This window comes from Pseudovirgaria hyperparasitica, assembly GCF_010093815.1.
Source record: "Pseudovirgaria hyperparasitica strain CBS 121739 unplaced genomic scaffold EJ05scaffold_2, whole genome shotgun sequence".
Lineage (NCBI taxonomy): Eukaryota > Fungi > Ascomycota > Dothideomycetes > Acrospermales > Acrospermaceae > Pseudovirgaria > Pseudovirgaria hyperparasitica.
This window is the reverse complement of record NW_022985550.1, coordinates 1294291-1308920: the sequence shown is the minus strand read 5'-3', so window position 1 is coordinate 1308920 and position 14630 is coordinate 1294291. Positions and strand designations below refer to the sequence as shown.

At 49.2% G+C, this 14630-nt stretch overlaps 4 protein-coding genes across 4 annotated transcripts; 1 reads left to right on the top strand and 3 right to left on the bottom strand.

The window, feature by feature from the left end:
- Positions 1-35: 35 nt before the first annotated feature.
- Positions 36-1783, bottom strand: EJ05DRAFT_191907 (aminopeptidase-like protein Y). Its single transcript, XM_033739684.1, has 2 exons — positions 1534-1783; positions 36-1472 (listed from the first exon to the last, which is right to left on the bottom strand). The coding sequence occupies exons 1-2, from the start codon at positions 1686-1688 to the stop codon at positions 116-118; spliced, it is 1512 nt and encodes a 503-aa protein (XP_033604431.1). The 5' UTR covers positions 1689-1783; the 3' UTR covers positions 36-115.
- Positions 1784-5385: 3602 nt separating this feature from the next.
- On the top strand, positions 5386-6883 carry EJ05DRAFT_482781 (uncharacterized protein; the record flags this gene model as incomplete). Its single annotated transcript, XM_033745202.1, has 5 exons — positions 5386-5466; positions 5701-5789; positions 6211-6230; positions 6445-6510; positions 6636-6883. 5 exons carry the CDS (start codon positions 5386-5388, stop codon positions 6881-6883), a joined length of 504 nt encoding a protein of 167 aa, XP_033604430.1.
- A 1945-nt stretch (positions 6884-8828) lies between these two features.
- EJ05DRAFT_507580 (uncharacterized protein) lies at positions 8829-12368 on the bottom strand. The gene is made up of 6 exons (XM_033747936.1): positions 11769-12368; positions 11415-11718; positions 10845-11364; positions 10293-10784; positions 10011-10244; positions 8829-9948 (listed from the first exon to the last, which is right to left on the bottom strand). The coding sequence occupies exons 1-6, from the start codon at positions 12055-12057 to the stop codon at positions 9211-9213; spliced, it is 2577 nt and encodes an 858-aa protein (XP_033604429.1). The 5' UTR covers positions 12058-12368; the 3' UTR covers positions 8829-9210.
- A 24-nt stretch (positions 12369-12392) lies between these two features.
- On the bottom strand, positions 12393-14265 carry EJ05DRAFT_507579 (ribosomal protein L2). The gene is made up of 3 exons (XM_033747935.1): positions 13122-14265; positions 12991-13064; positions 12393-12937 (listed from the first exon to the last, which is right to left on the bottom strand). Exons 1-3 carry the CDS (start codon positions 14089-14091, stop codon positions 12827-12829), a joined length of 1155 nt encoding a protein of 384 aa, XP_033604428.1. The 5' UTR covers positions 14092-14265; the 3' UTR covers positions 12393-12826.
- Positions 14266-14630: the final 365 nt, after the last annotated feature.

Here is a 14630-nt window from a genome sequence, read left to right as displayed (position 1 = left end):
CACGGATATGTATATTCAATCTCCATAAACTCGAGAAGATCCTCAGGATAGCTGTTTATACCTTCAGCGTGAACTCCGAATCGGCTTTAGTTCACAGAGCATGATCCCAATTCTTTTAGATGTCATGACCACACCCAGCCAAATGACGCTCCTCATCAAATTCAGACCACTGTATCTGCGGCAAATCTCGCGGCATTGCCATTGTCGAATTGGCCAAGACCTTTGGAATCAGCTCTGTCCCACGAACCGCTAGCTGAGCCAGTGTATTCGCAGCTGTCTTCGCGTTGATGGTCAATTGCTCCGGGTTGGGATTCTTGATCGTATCGCATGCCTGGTGGTAGCAGTCATCCTCTGTCACACCAGTCCCAGTATGTAATCCCCCGACGGGCTTGCCCAGAACTTGCATGAAGGGCGCATAATCACTACCGCCGGTGAAACGTGCAGCAGTGACATTGATGCCCTTGCTAGTCAGGTCGTCGTAGAAGATCTTCTCGATGGTGTCTGAGCCTGGGGCACCTGCGAGACCATGTGTGCTGCCATCGCCGTCGAACACACCGTAGTAGCCGCGCGACACCATGTCGAAGTTTAGATATGCCAAGATCTTGTCAGACTCTTCCGGAGTCAGGTGTTCACAGAAGTACTCGGATCCGACAAGACCGTTCTCCTCGGCGCCCCACCAGGCGAAGCGCACTTTGTTCTTCGTTGGGTACTTGCGCAGTGCGTCAAAGATTTCGAGGATTAGGGTTGTGCCGGAACCATCATCGTTGATGCCGGGACCGGCTTTGACAGAGTCCAAGTGTGCGCCGAGCATGATGATGTTGTTCGGGTCGCCGCCGTTGGTCTCGACGAAGATGTTCTGAGTTGTGCGGGTCTCGATTGTCTGGGTTTGTTGGAAGTATGCCGTCAACTCTTGGCCTTCGCGGAGCTGAGCAGCAATTGCCTCGCCATCGACCAGGTTTATGAAGCCGGCTGGTGCCAGATTGACCTCGTCAGGCGCTGAAAGGGTCCCCGCCGTGGTATTCGTCGGCACATTGTTGAAGAGTATGACTGCTGCAGCGCCTGCTGCCTTGCCAGCTCGTACGCGGCCCGCAAGGGTTGTACCATCTGGGCATGTACCTCGTTGCCCAAGCAAGATTTTTCCGGCTAAGTCGTAGTTTTGCAATCCATCAACAGTACAAGCAGTGGTATCGAGTGGTCCTAGGACAAGTGGGGCAGTGATACCTTCGGCGCTCGTTGAAGGAGAGTATGTCAAGCCATAAACATAGTACGGTATGTCATTGACGATGAATGAGATAGAGTCAACGTTGTTGAACAAGGCCGGAAAGTCCTGCTTCCACGCCTTAGTGCCCCGAATCTTTCCAACACGACTCCAGATGAAGTCAACAGAAGCTGCATAGCCAGGCAGACCAAAGGCGCGGTTTCCTCCATTCTCGTTCGCTATCGTGTCGAGACGTACAAGGTTGCTCATTAGCCTACGTAGAAGGGATGTTAGTATTTATGCTCATTACCATGCCCTGAATGGTCAGAGCATACTTATCAGTCTTGATGTCTCTTTGCATCAGCTTCGATAGCAGCTCAGCATATTTCTTCTCGCCGAGACTCCGCCAGCTCTCGCTTATGGCGAAGTCCTGTGCATGTGCCAATGTCACAAGAGCTGCGACGGCAGCGCTCAGTCGAATGAATCTCATAATGACAGCAATGCTCGACCTGCAACAAAATGAGGCAATTGGGACTTCACGAAACGAGAAGAGCAGACTACGAGATCGCAGCTTCCCTTTAGCCCAATGCCGGCACCTGTCACAATTTGAATGCGTTGCACCGCATCACGCAAACGACCAAATGTCTTACGCGCATATCGCTATCGATCATCTTGGCTGCCTAGACGGCACCCGAGCCGTCATATCGAGCGCGACGATCGAAAGAGGCAGGTCTGAGCTGATGGACCGTAATAAGAGATAGCTCTCTAGCGGAGCGATCATCTATTACTGTGCCTTTAGATGGGGGCATGTCCGCACGCATGCCATGAGTGATTCTGGGCGCCAAGTGGCAGCGGAGCCAAGATGTTTGCGAGCTGCTTGAATGGGCTAGCGTGTGCTGATGGCCAGAGGGGAGTGTGCTTGGCTTGGTGATACGGTGAGAGGGGCCTGCGAGAGGAGGGAAGAAAGCACAGGAGGCGATGCAGAGGAGAGGAGATGAGCAGCCTGGGACATGTTTTATAGATCCTGGGGAGGCTGTACCGTGATGTCTTCTGACCGATGCGATGGGATTGCGAACTAGAATTATGCCATACTGGTATCTACGTGATACTAGCGTAGTATCTGTCACGTTGATTTCATAGTTCAGTATTCATACACACAAACTTAGCTTCGCATTGCACAGCTGCCTCTTATATATCTGAGTCATCCATGGCTCTATCTAAACTCAGTTTCTACTGAAATCATCAAGGTCCAGAGTATGTTCGCATCACACTTGCGACTACTACCGACGTGACGAAACATGTTCCCAACATTATCTACTCCTAAGTCGTATTTCAAGGTTCGACAACTGCTCTCGATGTCATCGGCAGCAGAAGCCAGATGAACGTACTGAATGACAACATAGAAAGAAGGGATGGCTGTAGGGTGCTCAGAGAGTCGGAGCCAGCCAATGAGCCAACTAACAATAGCAGTCTATGTCCACATGACTAGACTGCATCCCATGCGGACGTAACGCAACAGGTAACTCACATCGCGCCCACCATCCCTAAATGACCTCGCAATGGTAATTTCGGGTGTGAGCAAGTACTACGGCAGTAACTTGGCTGACATCACGATGGGTACGGCGATTGTGTCTTACTGCAGACGTAGTTAAGGATGGTAACAGCCAGAATACTAAATCCATGTCAGTAGATAAAATAAGATACGCGACGATGGTGACTTGTTTACCTGAGACTGAGCATTGCCCTCGACTATTGTTCCAAGAGGAGTTGACTGTTCAATTCGTCATAGTCCATCTTCAAGCTCTGTCTGCTTTGTCCACTAGGTAGAGTCAAGCAGAGGCTGTATGTTGAAAATACGTAAAGGGCATGACATACCAAGGCTCGAGGCCTGAATCTTGCTCCCATACACCTGACCTCTTGACAATACTTGTAGCTATCTAGGGTCATGCCTTACTTACTAGCGATAGTCTCGAAACGCTATTAATTGTTTAAACTGCAAGACACTGATTAATTAACCAGAAAGAAAGGCAGGGTAGCCGCAGCACTAAACCCGTTATGGTCTTATCAAACGCTTGCTGGCTTAGCCCCTATAGAACGCAAGGGTCTCCGGATGATATCCAATCAGCGAATGCACTAGTGACATCGACTCTTTATTAGTCATCGCAGCAGATGCTAAAATAGACGACATGCTATAGATGCAGAAGAAGTCGTTGGTGAAGAGCTTGCCGCGAAGGCCTGACCTTGACACAAGACCGCATGTAAGTTCATCGATTAGGAACTTGCTGAGACTGTACATGTCAGCGAGGCTGGTAAGACGAAATACAACCATGAGGGTGAGAAAAGCGGCTTCGGAGGAAGCCATGAGTCTGCCGTCTAATGTGAGTGTGTAGAACACAACAAAGCTCCCATCGCAGCTTGTTCATAAACACTGGATAGTCGAAGGAAGCTGTTGTGGGATGGCTCTACATCGAAGTAAGATCAACCATCCATAGGAATGGAACGGGCAGAGAACACAATGGGTTTCTCCGACGCCTTTGTGTGGAAGATCAGTGTGAGTTGTCTTGTCTCCTTCATACCTCTTATAAGTTTAGCGGCAGCCAGTATCTCTCCAGCTATGAATTAGAGACCTCTGCTGTTCTCATGCCATCGTATGGTCATGTCTGTGAGGTCGATATCTCTCTTCATGTCTGGGGTGGCGGTCGTGGTCTCATATGTGTGCGTGTTGCTGTGAAACAGTAATCGACACCACGGGGCTAATGTCCACTTGAGTGGCAGCAAAGACGAGCTACAGTTGTAGGTAACCTTTGGTCATTTAAAATGCCGTAGACAAAGGTTCTCCAAGGCAAGTCCTGGTGGAAATGATGTAGCTTGATCAAAGAGCTATAAACAGCAGCGTCAGTCTGTTAAGCTCTGATTGCGTTCATGCATGAAAGCTTACCCGGTGTCGCCACTGTTGAAGCCACGAGCCAGCGTCGAGGCAGATTCATATCTGCCGCTATTGTTATTGTGAGCATCCGAAGGTTGCCGCTACTAAGAAGTGAAAGACTGCTGGCGGAGGCAGAGTCGTCGTGCGCGGCTCGTAGGATGTGTTTGTGGTGAGAGTGGTACGTCGCGCCGTGGCCGCTGTAAGAGCTTGGAGAGGCAAGAGCAGATGTCATTATGGATGAGACATGATACATGGAGGGAGTGTAGATGTGTCGAATACGAAACATAGAGCGATCATCTCTGCACAATTATGTTCAGTTATGTCCATTCGCTGCAAGGTTTCGGCGCGCCTGCCTGCCGGACTGGGCTACAGACGACACAGCTATGCAAGCCTACGTCGTCCTTGTTCGAGCAGCTACACACAGCTACACACAGCGACACTCAGCGACACTCAGGCACCTACAGCCCTGTGCCGGGTGTCTGCTCGGGGGCAGACCTGGGGGCAGACCTGGCGCCTATACGCTTCAATCGGGCACGCTCACTCGGATCTATCACCACTTCCTATCGTCATTGGCGTCTATACATTAGGACCTGCACGAAGGAGTTTGTATCATACTACTACAAGTCTGCACAGCAAGAACCACGCATGGACATGCTGCCCAGACAAGACCTTGCCAGCGCCTCCTCGAGCAGTCTGTAGCACACGCGCCCCGACTGACATACAACTGTCCCCATCGGCCTCGCCATAGCCCTGCCCACTGCCAGCGGTGCCTGCAACTGCAGCCCCCAATTGTACCCTAGACTCAGGCAGTGCCTCTGCCTAGCTTTGCGCCTTAGCTGCTTGCTGTTGCAACGTTGCCAAAGGGCGAGACTAGCTCTTCTCTTTACGAAATGCAGACATCCTAGGAGTCATAGAATCGTACGATGGTGACGTTACCTGTGTCTCTATCCAGTATTCTTTGGCCCTGATGAGGACTAGAACAGTGATCGTCCGGTCGGCTTGTGGTGCGCCTTTCCTATCAGGCTCATTGAGTGGGTTTTCTCTGCCAAGTTCACGATAAGGAGTTTGGTTTGGATCTGCAGCCCGGCGCTGCGCGGATAGCAGAGGTCTGAGCTTGTCTGCTCAAGCATAAAAGGAAATCTTTCGCATACTATCTCCAACTACTCTACATCTCTCCCCCCCGAAAAATCGATCACGTGAGCACCACGTGACCTTTTTTCAAATCTCAGTTAACTACACAACAGAAATCTCAACAACAACAATGCCATTCGCCATTAACAACCAGGAGAGGATGGAGCTCCCAGATGGAGCATTCTGCATTGTGACAATTCACAATGATGAAGTAAGTGGATTTCAGTGTACTCTTTTGCGCTTTGTTTCTTTCTCTCAATTGGCTATACCTTACCACTCATTATCCTGTCGCACCTTATCTTGTTTCCCCTGTTGGCTACAGCGTAGAATTGGCGCTGCACTCATACTTTTCGCTGTTCTACTCTTTTAGCTATGCTACAATCCTGTGTTCCTGCAGCACTTCTACTTGATTTGAGCTGCTAGCTAACTCTTTTTTTTTTTGTAGGAAATGGGAGTGAGAGAGACCTGGCGGAGCTGGGTCAAGAGACAAGGCAGAGAGCTGGGACAGCTCTGTGGGCGTCTCGTCTGTTGCCTGTAAGTGGCCCTGTCTCCTTGTACATATTTCTTTTGTCAGCCGTTTCTTTTGTTTGGGTAGGGGGTATTACTGTAACGAATTTCCTTGGTCAACCATTTCTTTTGTTTGGGTAAAGGGCACATTTATTACGAGTTTCCTTGGTCAACCATTTCTTTTGTTTGGGTAAAGGTCATATTTATTACGAGTTTCCTTGGTCAACCGTTTCTTTTGTTTGGGTAAAGGGCACATTTATAACGAGTTTCCTTGGTCAACCATTTCTTTTGTTTGGGTACAGGGCACATATATAGCGAATTTCTTTAGTTAGTTGTTTCTTTTGTTTGGGTAGAGGGCGTTACTTTGACGAGTTTCCTTTGTTGGGTATTGCCAGGGCGGCATTTCTATAGGCTTGTATTAGCTTTAGTGTTTTTCTTTTTTGCACAGTGAAACGGGCGCTGGTCGCTGTCAGTCACATTCCCAATTCCCCTCCCCTTCGCGCCGCGATGTCTAAGTCTTCTACATGGCCTCCTCGTGGCGACATTGGAAACTCTCATCATTTTTAAAAATGTGAGCGAGCAAACAATGTAGAAGCACAATGTACATAATATCTTAGCATAGATAGAGTAATGGATCAAATCCTTTCTTGCTATGTTCGCTATATGTACTACTCTCTCGTAGATCATGTGTATCTTTATCCACCTCTTGCTCGCGATTGCGTAGAATTAGCTCCGGCCTCGAAGTTCAGTGCGTGTAGATGCGCGCCTGCCCATTTGATACATCACGACAGTCTCAGCACTCGGCAGAGTCAAGCTATGTGTATCATCGTTTCATATATCAGATCCAGCGAGCCTTCTTCTACCAGGCTATAGACTATGTCCAAGGTCAATGCCTACGAATTGGCCACGTCGCGATACGACCCGAGAAGACCGCAGTCTCTATGCAATCTTCCCTACGCGTGGCCCTTCATCCTCTCATCCTCCGTGCTCTACGAACAATAGTACCCTCGAACACTCCTGTTCCTTCCTGTCGTCACCAAGCGACATATCGTGCGCGCTGCGATGACCTCTCGTGTTTAACGGCCTTCCGCGACCATCCGTTCCTCGCCGACTGTCACTAGCAATGGCATCGGTCTTCGATAGCTGTCTAGAGATGAAAGAAATCATGATAGAAGCTTCTGTTTGAGATTAGCTCATCATATGGGTCGTCAAATGGCGGCTTAAAAGGTCACAGTCCATCTTGAAAAGGCGTTTCATTCCCAGAATAACGTCCAGACAAGCACGTTTTGCTAACAGCTAGAGCAGTTTCCACATGCTCATAACGTTCGCTGTCCTTCTATAATATATCAATTCTTCGAACAACTCATCTTGTCTACCTACCACTACAAAGGAAGACGGTATGGAAGAGTTTTGGGCTTTGGTAGATGCACAGGACATGGCTCATGTTCAAAGATTACACTGGGAATACAACTTTGCTGCCAATCAAGAGTGACTCACTTTACTTGATGCAATCCTTACTTAGCCATGATATACATTCGTCGTTTTGGCGCTTCACGGATAGATCTAGAGCAGCTGTAATGGATGAATAGCTAGCAAATCTGACAATACAAGGTGCTCTCGACATTGAGAACAAGCCAAAGATGCTACAAGCTATTGTCTGCCCGCTACTACTACACGCGTTCAGCACGACTGTACCTTGGTGCTGAGACAGCGCTGAGAAAAACACGCTGCTCGTAGATTCTTTGCTTGGCAGCTCAAAAGTCCTGTCTCACCCCGCAGCGTGAGAGACCTACCTAGGTAGAGGCCTCGTAAAGAGAGTTGATTAATCTCACAGCAGTCGCTCGTGTAGGCTTCAAGCTCTAGGTATAGATGACACTTACAGTGGTTGTCCGTTCAGAGCTTATCGATTGTCCTGACGAAGCTAGTGCCCGTCTCCATGAGTTATTCACTTCCTAGTTTTTGTGTAAAAGTTCCTCCTCTAGATCCTCACGACGAACGGTTGTGTCAGTTATATTAGTAGTGCGAGCAGCTTAGCACAGCAGTGGACTGGACAATGAGCCAAAAAAAAGGCAAAAGGCCGACAAAAACAAGGCCCCCAAAAGTATAAAAACAAATCAAAAATCTAGCTTTCGCTCAAAAAATGCAAAAGAAACTCGTATCGCGCGGATTGAACCAAAGGCCAATCGTTGGGTTATAAAGATTCCTTTAACCACGTTGTTGACTACCACTAGACTAGTGGGCCAGAAGTGTAGGTCGCTGGATGAATTTTCTTCATCACGAAATAGATTATATAGTACCTACAGGGTCGTTTGCTGTGATTCATGACGTGTCACGCGTCAATGTGGACGTGACCGCACAGTCGGGCAGAAGTGACGCGCTTGCTTGAACAGTGTGTGCAGCTAAAGAACTGTGGAATCTTCCACCCTCATCAGCAGTAGCCGCTCTGTTCTCCATCTCTAGTCAACTCACACGACCCTTGTAACTCCTCACTACCTTCCCACGTCCGGGCGCCTAGCATTGAGCCTTGCAATTCGGGTACAGGCTCATATGGTGTAGCTGAGGTGCTAATCTCCTCCATAGTATCCATCAGTGCAGGCATTGTCTGTAGCGCAGGTGCCATAGCTGTCACAGACTTGCTATATCATCACTCCTCGTTCCTCCGTTCGCGCTTGTCGTCGAAGAGGATATACCTTCACCGCTATGCGTAACACTGCGAGCGTGCCTACAATGCCTACGCCTACTGTCCTCCTTGCATTCGATGCAGATACAGCGGCAGCCTAAGTTGACTGACTTGACTGGGAATGGCTGGACACATATTATATCTGGGGTGTGCTTTCGATCAAACAAGAAGCTAGGAAGTGAGAGGATGTGGTGTTAAAAATGGCTATGGAGTGGCTACATTCGTAGTTATGGACGCCAGGGGCAAAGCCAGGGAATGTGATGGAGACTTGGGGTAAAAACGTCTGTAATATCCAAGGCATGGGGGTGTTGACGGGATGTGTGGACAGGACTAGGAGATGGTTAGGGCTAGGCAAACCGAACAAGATCTTGATTGAAACACCTGAACAAGAAAGGAATCATACAGCGCAAGATGGGATGACACCGAAAGCTTCCGCGGCGCAGGGTATGATAAGAGCACTGTGAAACACAGACGTTGGCAGCGGATTCTGCTATGGATACAGGCTTCCGTCAAGACTCACGATAACGTAAGAAACGAACAGGAGGTAGAAGTGGTATATGTTTATGTCATTAGTGGATCGAGCATCAAAGCTCTCTATGGCCGTTATCAGGGGAGAGGTATGCTTGTACTCATTACAATATGCTTTGTCCGTGATACTGCTATATCCCAATGTATAGTGGTATCTCTGAAAAGTTTGCTTGCCATATAAAACGCCATATCTCAGATCAAGTCGCTCGCCCAACAAGATCTACTGCGCTTAACCCCTCACTACACTACTCGTCGTCCAGTCAAGGGATCAACTTGTTGCGAATGAGGCATCTCAGAGGGACCCACACCATCCCAATTCATGCCCATGCCTTCAAGCATCTGACTCCACGCGCTATCAGACAAATTGGCGTTGGCTATATCCCAATCACCCGAGAGCCCAAGGCTGGGCATACTAGGCTGAACAGGATAGTAGGAATTCATGCCTGCATAGCCACCGCTAGATGCCGGAAAAAAGTCAGCAGAGTGAATGCTTTGGCTGTTTGAGGAGCCGGCTGAGGACTGATTGTTCGACGTCAATGGGTTGTGGGCGGAGTGGTAGTGATGTGTATGTGACGTGGTATCATCTTGTCGTGGGGGCGTGAAGGAGGTATGCGACGAGGAGCCGTGTCGAGAGTTTGATGTAGATGGAGTAGGCTGGTCGCCGCTCGTATCCGGGGACGTGTCCATTTCACCCTCAGGAGTGTTGCTATCCATGACTGGGACGATGATACCGCGCAGCGCGCCCTTGGATTCAATGTCTTCATAGAATGCACTTGGTGGTAAGGAAGGCCTTGATGATATAGGTGTGTTGCCGGTAAACGTAGTGGACTGCGTAGGCATGCTTAGACCTGGCTCCGTGGCCAAGTCGCCGGTGGAACCACCATCACTTCTCTCAAGGGTTGTAGACTGAGACTGTTGCTCGCCGATAACCACGATGGGACTGCAGCGCGCTTTGTCTACACTGGGAGGGGTCTTGCCCTGAATATCGAGTCAGCTACTCATGACTGCACACCAAGACTAGGATCTCTTTAGAAACCTACGTTTTCTGAAGATTCGACGCTAGTGCGTAAGCCTGGTATGCCTGCATCTTCCAGATCTAGATCGAGCTGCACCATGAACGATTCAGTCAATGGATTTCGCCGCTTCAACACCTGCATGGCTGACATAAGGAATTGGAGAGAAGAGATCATCTGTTGATCGTTTGGCCGCGTTTTAAGGTACTGCACAAACACACGTGCCGCAACGTAGACCGAGAAGGAGATAAAGGGGTTCATCTGAATTTCTGTCAGCGACACTGAAGCTTTTTTGGCGACAATACATACTGCAGCGAGATCCATGTGACTGATCATTCTCATAATGTTTGCAATCTCCGCAGCCGCAGTGACGCATCGAATCTTACTCTCATTACTGACGCTTGCTGGCAGTCGATTCTTTTCTGCCTTGTAGATTGCGGCTTGATGCAGGCATATCGCCGACGTGTGCAAACACATGTTGGTGAAGATCGCATTAGCACTCCCCATAGCGCTCGGCAACCGTAACATATCCGGGAGGTTTAAGGACGTATTGTCGATGGTGTTCTGCATGTCCCTATGCCGCTTCCAAAATCCGCCGTTGAGATCGCCTTCCCTATCGTCGGGTGTTGGACGATGCAGGTGATGCAGATTGCGGCCGAAAAGACACGCCATGAGAATGACGGCCCCGAACGCGGAGACTGATGCCGCTCCCGAGGGTGTCAATGCTTGCTCAAGGGATATTGACGGCACGGCCTTGCTTCTCTCGTATGCTTCGCCTGAAGCGGGCAGATTTGACATGATCTAATGCATTGTTAGCACGTTTCCATGCACCTTCATGCCATACGAAAGTGGTTGATTTACATCTTTCTCATCAATTGTCATTGGCCACCCAGTCCCAATGCTTGCATAGCGATCTATGCAGAACGTGCCCCAGAAAGTCCGTCGCCTTTCCTCTTGCTCAGTCCAGTCTTTAGGTGGAGGCAAGCACTGCTTCACGTCAAGGAATGCACCATCCTGTCGGTGCAGGCCCATCATCTGCGCAAGTCGAACAGCACGGCCAGCACTCATCCACGCACGGGGGAAATACATGCTTTTGAATTCATACGTGCAAATAAGGATCCAAGCTTGGGCATGACCTAAGGTCAGCATGGCCTCACCGTGCCCCTTCATCTCATCCATCTGGGCATACTTTCGAGCTCGTTGATAAAAGTGCTCTTGCAAAGATTCGTACCTGTCGGTGAGCGATGCTGCAAAGGCCCACATAATGTATCGCAGACAGACAGCTGGGCGCATGTGCGGCGCGAGATTCATGGCAGCCTGGAATCTCGGCTTGTGAATCATTGGTATGGATGGATGAACCTTTTCAAAGTATAGTCGATTTCTGATTCGTGTTAGCTCCGACTACATTAGTGTAAACGAACATGCAATTACAATTCATTAATATCTTCTTGTGGCGGTAGAGGCTCCTCTAGACCCAGGCTTATTATCTCCCAAGGGAATTGTTCGTCTGTATTCATTTCGATGCCGTTTGAAAGACCAGCAAAGCCTCCTGGGGATGCACCATTTGTCCCGAACATTGATTGATCAGTAGTTCCTGTTTGTACGATAGACGAGTCTGTCATGTTTGGAGGCAACGATGACATGGGAAAAGGTACATTGGCCGGCGCCTGTTCTCGTGTTGGCTCTGGGCCATCTTGGGTGCGAATCAAGGTCTCGACTTGCTCCGTTACCTGCTCTATAGCTCGTGTTAGCTCTCAAGACATTGCTTACGTCTAGCGCACATACGCAGTCGAGCCTCCAAAGCTTTGACGTATCCTCGTTTTGGTCCACTCTTGCGACGAACTTCATCATATGCACAATCATGGGTAAGTCGCTTGCATGTTCCACATGCAGGTTTGGCGCCGTCGCATCGTAACTTTCTCTTTCTGCATAAAATACAAGCTATCCTCTTGGTCTTCGGTATGCCATTCTCTTCGTTGTTTGCCAGCTCTCTATTTCGGGCGTTGAACTCCGAGGGTGGCGGTTGTTGAGAGAGATCGTTAAAGTAAGCTTCTTCTGGGGAGTTTATGCCCATTACGACGTTCTGTCAGTTTTGAGAACACGTAGGAGAGTGGTCTGGCACGATATATGAGAGTGCAGTCCAGGAGATTTGGGGCAGACGGGATCGGAACCACGCTCGGCGTGGAAGGATTCGAGGTTGGGATTCAGGATGATGACGATGATATTCCGTCAAAGTGGGCTGCAGCACTCAAGATGTTGTGAAAGCATACAATAATTGATATTAGGAGATAGGTGTTTAGAAATCGAAGACTACATACATACGAGACATGGAGTAGGTCATGAATACAGTACACATTTTGAGTTGGTCGCTTATTTGGCTCACACATAGAGCTGAGGCTGAGCACACGGGTGAGGCACACGTTTCTGTCTATCCACGGTAGATTTAGCCGGAATTAGTAGCAGCCAACCACAGCGCTCTGCCTGCTTTGCGATATGGCGTAGACGACTCATTCGCGGACGCCGACGATGTTGGCCCCAGAAGGCAACCATTCTCGTCAGCCCTAATTTATTCTATCGCACCAGTCTCCCGTATCTATAGGGGTGGGACGGGAAACCATCCTAAAATTTGTCTCTTGTTCTCTCAAGCTAAATGTTGACGGTTCAAGTAACGATACAACTCGAACCTTGACATGAAACAGCCCAAACCCCGATATATATTATTTAACTCACGCTGTTATTGTTACAGCCTCTAGACTTCATGCTCTGTATACAAGCCGGACGGTGCGTTGGCTATTGACGGTTAATTCTACACTGGAGTCGTGTAGTGCCAGAATATAATATGGCTAAGATTGTGTTCCTTTGGGTGCCCTTCTCTTGCCCATATTTCTCTCGCGGTCTTTGACCAGGAACGTATGTCTGTTGCGCTTTCTGCGAGTCTTGAAACCGCTTTTGGCCTACACAGTGTAAGGACATGGGCTGATACATGCACGTATAATGGCTAGCTTACCTGTTGTCCCCATGGACTTTGTGGAATCCTCTTACCCTTCGATTTGCCTCTTCCGCCACCGTGAGGGTGATCCGCTACAACAGTCGATCAGTACGTGCAACTGCAAGATTTATCTGATTAGGCGAGCGTACCGGCATTCATGGCCATACCCCTCACTGTTGGTCGTATATTCTTCCACCGACTTCGGCCTGCCTTACCCAGCGTATTCTTATGATGCTCGTGGTTGCTGACCCGTCCTATGGTAGCACAAGCATAAGGAGAAACCTTTCGGATTTCGCCGCTTGCTAATTGGACTTCACAGGACTGGTACTGAGGATTGAGTTTAGATTCATTCTCCACATTCTTCTGTGTCACGGTTGCAAAGGAACCGGCTGTACGACAGAAGACGGCCTTGCCACCGATCTTAGAACCAACATTGTAGACTTGAGTGCCAGGCGGTATGCGAAAAATCGGCAAACAGTTCCCGGTGAAGATTGTTTTCGACGCAAGGATACCAGGATCAATCGTACCGCCCATTTCGTCTACTATACGTGCTGGAATGCCCGACATGAAGCTCTCAACGGTATCCCCTGCCATCATGCCATCTGCGGCGACGATGTAGGTCCGCTTCTTAGTCTTCTCGTTCTTTAGCAATGCGATATGCGCGGTCCTGTTCGGGTCGTATTCAATGCGCTCGACTATTTGCCTACCAGGCTCTTTGCGGTGAAAGTCTAATATCCGAATTCTTCTCTTGTGCCCCCCACCGCGATGCCGTACACAAACTCGGCCTTGATTATTCCTTCCTCCCTTTGCCATACCCTTCTTTGGGTAAGTCAATGGCTTATATGGTCCACCTTTCCACAGATGTGTAAAAATCTGCCTCTTGTAGTTTCGTGTACTGTTTGTTATTCCTCGTAACCATATTGACTTCTCATCTGACCTGATGAGCCGAACTCGCTGAGAATACTTTTTCTTCGGGGAGCCATCCTCGTCTGTGCTAGTAATGTCGCTTTGCGAGCTCCGCGGTTTGGTTTTCTGGGAGGTTGCGTAGGTTCGAAGAAAGGAACGGGAGTTTGTCGACTGCTGGAAGCACCGCCATAGCGGAATCCGTGGTTGTAGCATTCTAATGAGGGCGGTAGGACAGCTCTATGGAGCCATTTGAGCACAAACCGAATGATGCGACGGGGATTGTCGATGCAGGCAGTGAGAGGTTTTGTCAATTAATCGAGAGGTCTCAAGATTCGCCCGAGACTTCATCTTGGCAGCACGCTAGATTGCGTCCACCTGAGGCACACAAGAATCGCTAAGGCACTAGGGCACCAAGGCACTAAGGCGATAAATAAGGGCCGTGGACAGAACGTGTTGCTAGGCGTTCGATGCGCGAGGATCCGCTCAACCAACTTTCAAGGGTGTCGATACTGTCTGATTGAAGGAACAGAATATATAATCCACCTGTATCCTCCATTTAATTGCAGTTTATATATGTGAACTCTCAGCGACCGTCACCTAGTTCAATGCCATCACCTCGTCTGCAGCATAGGGCGTTATTTGCACGAGGTAAAAGCGCGTACGAACGGACCAATCCGACGCGCGCAAATATGCCTGCTGCTTTGTTGCTACGCCAGGTCGTGTCGACGAAATCCAGGTCTTGGCACTCGCGA